Here is a 7,287-nt window from a genome sequence, read left to right on the forward strand (position 1 = left end):
CTTCGCACCCTTACTTTACAAGATCAAAGGGAAGTGTCGAAAGTCGTCAAAGAGTCATCTACCAACAATTCCCATCCTAGAGGACAACCCGTTGTCGGTTATCCCAACGTAAGAGTCGGCGACTGCTGAAGAGAATAGGCTACTGCGCCTTCGCATGTTAGAAATATGGGACGCCTTGTCTAATGGGAGAGAGCCTCCTAGTGCAATACCTGGTTTCGCTGAGTTGATCACCACAACAAGTGGAACCTCCAAAATCCATATAAATTACCCAAACTCCCCACTCGTATACCCCACCATGTCAGCCCATTTTGCCGAAATGCCTTCTGAGGTTTGCCCCCAGGCGCTGATTGCGGGAGTGGCTTCTAACATATTAACCGCACTACCAACCTCAGCTATGGCACATCCAACTTTTCCCAGGCCAAGCTTTGAGCTATGATCCTTTACTTTCCAAATACCACCATTTCCATTAGACACGACTCATTTCACCACAAACTCTTACCCCCGACAACCTCGGTATGAGTTTACCGCAGGACAAGAGAGAACTGTAAAGAATCCCGAACAAGAGGAGATCACACGGAAAATGAAAAGCATAGAACAAAGTCTCAAGAACATACAAGGCCTGAGTGGCCAGAAGAGTGTATCCTATATTGACTTGTGCATGTTCCCGCATGTTCATCTGCCCATCGGTTTCAAGACTCCCAAGTTTGAAAATTATGATGGACATGGGGACCCCATAGCTCACATGAAGAGGTATTGCAATCTATTGAGGGGAGCGAGCGGAAAAGAAGAGCTCCTAATGGCTTACTTTGGGGAGAGTTTAGTCAGAATTGCATCCGAATGGTATATGGACCAAGACATCTCCCGCTGGCACATATGGGATGACTTGGCCCGAGACTTTGTCAAACAGTTCCAGTACAATGTCTACATAGCTCCAGATAGAAACTCTTTGTCTAATTTCAAGAATAAGTCTTCGGAGAGCTTCCGAGAGTACGTCGTCAAGTGGCATGAACAAGCTGCTAGGGTTAAACCCCCAATGGATGAGACCGAGATGGTCAATGTCTTCCTGCAATCCCAAGAGGCTGATTACATCCAGAACATGATGTCCGCTATGGGCAAGCCATTTGCAAAAGCCATAAAGATTGGGGAAATGGTAGAGAATGATCTGAAAACAGGATGCATCCTGAGCCAGTCGGCTATAAGAGCTACTTCTCAAGCAATCCAGAATGGGTCAGGGTTGCAGCGAACCGAAAGAAGAAAGAAGAAGTGGCAATGATGGCCTCAAGTCTGAGAAACCCCCGTCAACTGTGAGGTTACTTTGGTTCCTCAACAAGTCCCCCCGCAATATTATTACCCTTACCAAGATACAGCATATGACATGACTCCTCAGCCTTATGCAGTGATGAATGCCCAGCCATACGCTCGGCCGCAACAACATTATAACCAAAATTGAGTTCCACCTCCCAGAAACAACCCTCCTCACCAAGCTCCATATAATCCCCGTTCACCAAAGAATAATTTTCCTTATAATGCCCGTGCCCATGAACCACCTAGACTTCACACCCATCAGTGAATCATATTCCAGCCTCTTACCAAAGTTGGTCCTGATGGGTTTGTTGCAGCCCATACCTCCAAATAAGCAAAACCTAGAGTCACCTTCTTACCGACCTGGTACCCAATATGCTTATCATTTAGGGGTAGAAGGGCACGACACTGAGGATTGTTGGACTCTCAAAAGGGCGGTTGAGAATTTAATAGAACAAAAATGGGTAGTGTTGAGTGATGAAGAGGTCCTCAATGTAACCAATAACCCATTGCCAGCTCACAACAACGGGCCAGTTATCAGGATGATTTGTGAGGACAAAGAGTTTGACCCAACTTTGAAGGATATCATTGCTATCGCCAATGTTGAAAAGAAGCCCAAAGCAACAACAAAGCAATCTAATGATGAGAAGAAAAACAATTCCACTCCTCAAAGTGTAGAAAAGGTTGTGGAAACCAAGATCGGGGTAGTACCTCCTAAAGATGTCGTTCTTTATGTTCCTAGGGCCCCCAAGAAGGAACCGTTTGCGTTGAGTCCTCCCAAAAGGTTTTAGCAAATCAATGTCACACTTACGGTACCAAGATGTACATACCAAAGGGGACTTATGTGGCGCGGGGGCCGGTAATTTCACCCAGGATGACTGAGCCCGTGGTTATCAGTCATGCACCACAGAAGCCCATAAAGGACCCCACTGCCATCCCCCAGAACTACAACAAAGCAGTAGTGACGTACAAGGGAAAAGAAATCATGGGGGAAGTAAATGAAACAAACCCGTCTGGAAGTACTTCAACCTGGAAGAATTGAACAAGACCAAACATAAGTGTTTTCCGCTTAAAAAGCCAGTCAGTGCTGAAGAGGTGGAAGAATTCTTCCGAAAGATTAAAGCTATGGACTACGACCAACTCCGAAAGTCTCCCTTCCAGGTTTCACTTTTGTCTCTACTAATAAGCTCGAATGAGCATCAGAAAGTGCTGATAAAAACCCTCAAAGAGGCATATGTTCCGGTCGAGACCACTGTTATGTAATTGGAAAGAATAGAGGAACGATTTTTTGAAGTCAACCGGATCTTATTCAGCCGAAATGACTTGCCTCCGGAAGGGGCTGCCCATAATAAAGCTCTTTATTTGAACGTTAAGTGTAAAGGATACTACGTGAAAAGAGTTATGTTGGATGGCGAATCTGGGGTTGACATTTTCCCCCTCTCGACCTTACAGAAAATGGAAATTGGGACTGAAAGAATTAGACCCAACAATGTTTGCATACGTGCTTTTGATGGAGTCAAGAGAGATACGATCGGGAAGATTGATTTGATCTTAACCATCGGCCCTGTGGATTTTGAAGTAACATTTCAGGTTTTGGACATGGATACCTCCTACAATTTTCTTTTAGGATGGCCTTGGATCCAAGTGACAGGGGCCGTACCATCTATTCTACACCAAATGGCTAAGTTTGAACATGAAAACTAGGAAATCGTGGTCCACGAAGAAGACGAGCAATCAATCTATTGGGACCCGTCCATACCGTGTTTGGAGGCTAGGAAAGGTAGTGCACACATAGTCTACCAAGATTTTGAGATCGTGGTCGCGGACCAATGTGAGGGGTAGGCACATCCAAATCCAAAACTGGAACCATGCCTAAATCCAAAGTCACCATACGGACCTTTTGGAACCATCAAAACATCATTCTGTGGTTGTTTACTCAAAAGTCAAAACTCGGTCAACTCTTCCAACTTAAAGCTTCCAAATTGAGAATCATTCTACCAAATCAATCCTTAACCCTACGAACATATAAACCAACTATATATGAAAGTCATAATATATCATATGAAGATGTCGTGCCCTTTTTTCACGCGAAATTAGGTTTCGACACGTGACAATGCTTTTAAGGAAGGTGTTAAAAGAGAAGAGTCTCCACCTAATGGGTTTGAGGTGCGTTAGGGCACCTATACATGAGTAACTCTGTTTATCCAATTTTCGTCATCAAAGATTGGGTAGGGACTAAAATTACCTCAAAGAGAAGGTGTTAGGCGCTCTTCGAGGTCCATAACTGTGGGTCCCGACCGAACTCGAATTATATGAATTAGTACAAAATCAGGGGAAAGACCAAGAGTTGGGGCGATTATTATCAAAATATACCAACAAACAAATAATTAATTTTATAACAAGATGGGAGGGGGTCTTAAATTTTTTAGCCAAAAGGATCACCCCGTGCAACATAAATATGCATGCTATAGTTGTTAAAGGATAGAAAACATGTTGTTAGGTTTATATTCCTAATTACGCAATAGAAATTATGCTTATGGTTCATACATGCATTAGAATTCATGCTCTTAGGATATATGTTTCTTGCTTTAGCATCTCATCCATCACTAATCCATGTTTTATGTCTATCACTTATAAATCCTGCTCCTAGGACAAAAACAACATTGGCATAAAAGTTGTTACTCTTGTACTTTCAGAAGTCATATTTCAATAATTCTGCAACTCTTGTGCGCATTTAGAAATAATGCCTTAAGGTTAATTACCAATACCACATCTGGAGCAGACCTTCCAACAAGCCGACATTATTTATGGGTCGAATAAAGAAGAAGTACTTGCAGTAGTGAAGAACTTGTTTCTAAAGGACAGTGATATGGACTGTTGTGTTATTCTCGAGGAGGAGGGGAGGAAGGCCCTTCCATACAGGTTGTGAGCAGAGGGGCACATCTCAAGAATTGGACCATCAGGACAACCAAAACCCGTTGTGCCCCGGGGTAGCAAGGCTAAAACAAGCATTATTCATTGTTTTTACAAAATGATTTTCTTTTTGCATTTTTGAATTCCCGCAATAAAATCTTCGATGTTCAAAATAGTTATTCAATTTATCAAAAGCTTTTTGATTTTTCTGAATTAATATTTATTGCTATTATTTTCTCTCCTTACTTTACCCATATAACATTACTATTACTTGTCTTGATGAACCAATGACTGTGACCTGCAATGAGACAACGCAACAAACGGACATTGATTTAGAAGAAGATGACATACCTGACGAGATTGTAAAAGAAGTTGAGAACTTTGAGAATAGACCTAAGTCCAACCTGGACGAGACCGAAATTTTCAATCTGGGAGATGCAGAAAACGTCAAGGAAACATGAATCAACATTCACCTATCGCCATCAGAGAAGAAAGAATATAAAGAATTTTTGAAAGAGTATGAGGACATATTCGCTTGGTAATATGATGACATGACTAGTCTAAGTATGTCCATTGTGTCTCACAAACTACCAACCGATCCAATGTGTCCACCGGTAAAGCAAAAGCTCAGAAAGTTCAAGCCTGATATGAGTCTGAAAATCAATGAGCAAGTCAACAAGCAGATTAAAGCTAAGGTTCTCAGGGTAGTAGAATACCCTACATGGTTAGCCAACATTGTGCCAGTACCAAAGAAGGATGGGAAGGTCAGAGTCTGTGTCGACTACCGGGATCTCAACCGAGCCAGTCTGAAAGATGACTTCCCTTTGCCATATATACACATCCTAATTGACAATTGCGCCAAGCATGAGCTACAATCATTCGTAGATTGCTTCGCTGGTTATCATCAAATCTGGATGGATGAGAAAGATGCTGAGAAAACGGTTTTCATTACGCCGTGGGGAGTGTACTGTTACAAGATGATACCATTCCGCCTGAAGAATGTAGGGGCCACCTACATGAGGTCCATGACTCCCATTTTCCATGATATGTAGGAGATAGAGGTATATGTGGACAATGTTATTATCAAATCCAAGAAGGCCACTGACCACATGGAAGATTTGAGGAAATTCTTCAATAGACTGCGGAGGTACAACCTGAAACTAAACCCCGCAAAATGCGCATTTAGGGTTCCTATTGGGAAATCGCTTGGGTTTATTCTAAGCCGCCGAAGAATATAATTGGATCCATCGAAAGTCAAAGCCATTAAAGAACTACCACCGCCAAAGAACAAGAAGGATGTGATGAGTTTCTTGGGGAGGCTTAACTATATCAGCCGATTCATATCGCAGTCTACAGTTATCTGTGAGCCAATCTTTAAGATGTTAAAGAAGGACGCCACCACCAAATGGACCGATGACTGCCAGAAGGCCTTCGACAGAATCAAGGAGTACATGTCAACACCACCAGTCTTAGTCTCGCCTGATCCAGCTAGACCCTTATTACTCTACCTTGCAGTGTTAGATGGAGCTTTCGGCTGCGTTCTGGGGCAGCATGATGAAATGGGGAGGAAGGAGCAAGCCATTTATTATCTCAGTAAGTTCACCCCGTACGAGGCCCGTTATTATCTAATGGAATGCACCTGTTGTGCTTTGACTTGGGTAGCTCAGAAGTTGAGACATTACTTCTGCGCCTATACTACATATCTCATATCAAGGATGGATCCTTTGAAGTACATCTTTCAGAAGCCCATGCCTATCGGCAAGCTAGCTAAGTGGCAAATCCTGCTAAGTGAGTTCGACATTACTTACATAACTCAGAAAGCTGTCAAGGGACAGTCACTGGTAGACCACCTTGCTGAAAACCCCGTGGATGGAGGATACGAACCCCTGAAAACATATTTTCCTGATGAATAGGTATCATTCATAGGAGAAGACATTGCGAAATCTTATGACGGTTGGAGAATGTTCTTCGATGGAGCGGCAAACTTCAAAGGAGTTGGCATAGGAGAAGTCCTAATATTAGAAACTGGACAGCATTATCCGGTGTCTGCCAAACTCAGGTTCCCCTGCACCAACAATATGGCCGAGTATGAAGCTTGTATCTTAGGACTCAAAATGGTCATTGAGATGAACGTTCAAGAGCTGCTAGTAATTGGAGATTCAGACTTACTTATACGTCAGGTACGAGAAGAATGGGCAACCAAGAACTCCATGATACTCCCGTATCTACATCACATACAAGAATTAAGAAAGGTGTTAACGAAGATGGAATTCCAGCATGTGCCCAGAATCCAGAATGAGTTTGCCGATGCATTGGCTACCCTATCATCTATGATACAACATCCAGACAAGAATTTCATTAATCGCATTCTAGTGAAAATCCATGATCAGCCATCTTACTGTGCCCATGTTGAAGAAGAAGCAGACGGAAAGCCTTGGTTTCATGATATCAAGGAATATTTGGCAAAAGGAGAGTACCCAAAGCTTGCAAATCCTACTCAGAAATGCACACTTCGGAGATTTTCCAACAACTTCTTTCACAGTGGAGGAATCTTGTATAGGAGGACTCCCAATTTGGGATTATTGAGATGCGTCGATGTAAAGAAAGCATCCAGGATACTAGAGAAAATTCATGCTAGGACTTTTGGTCCACATATGAACGGCTTTGTCCTAAGAAAGAAGATACTTTGGATTGATTACTTTTGGATGACTATTGAAATAGGCTGCATCCAGTATGTCTGGAAATGCCACCGCTGTCAGATACATGCAGACATGATAAAGGTACCTCCAAATGAGTTCAATGCAACAAGCTCATCGTGGTCGTTCGCCTCTTGGGGAATGGACGTTATTGGACCAACCGACCCTGCTGCTTCCAACGGACATAGGTTTGTCCTAGTAGCCATCGACTATTTCACCAAATGGGTCGAAGCAACATCTTACAAAGCAGTGACTAAGAAAGTCGTGGCAGACTTTGTTCGCAACCGCATTGTTTGTCGATTCAGAATTCCACTAACTTTCCCATCCTTCTTCGGAACTTGCACAATATTAGCTAACCAGGTTGGGTACTCGACTA

At 42.8% G+C, this 7,287-nt stretch overlaps 1 protein-coding gene across 1 annotated transcript; it reads left to right on the forward strand.

Annotated features, from left to right (window-relative positions):
* The first annotated feature begins 580 nt into the window (after positions 1–580).
* On the forward strand, positions 581–1,273 carry LOC138877423 (uncharacterized). Its single transcript, XM_070157032.1, has one exon. It carries the CDS (start codon positions 581–583, stop codon positions 1,271–1,273), a length of 693 nt encoding a protein of 230 aa, XP_070013133.1.
* The last annotated feature ends 6,014 nt before the right edge of the window (positions 1,274–7,287 follow it).

This window comes from Nicotiana sylvestris, chromosome 9 (assembly GCF_000393655.2).
Source record: "Nicotiana sylvestris chromosome 9, ASM39365v2, whole genome shotgun sequence".
Classification (NCBI taxonomy): domain Eukaryota; kingdom Viridiplantae; phylum Streptophyta; class Magnoliopsida; order Solanales; family Solanaceae; genus Nicotiana; species Nicotiana sylvestris.

Coding starts and splice junctions, on each gene's coding strand:
- LOC138877423 (XM_070157032.1), top strand. CDS start 581: ATGAAAAGCATAGAACAAAGTCTCAAGAACATACAAGGCCTGAGTGGC.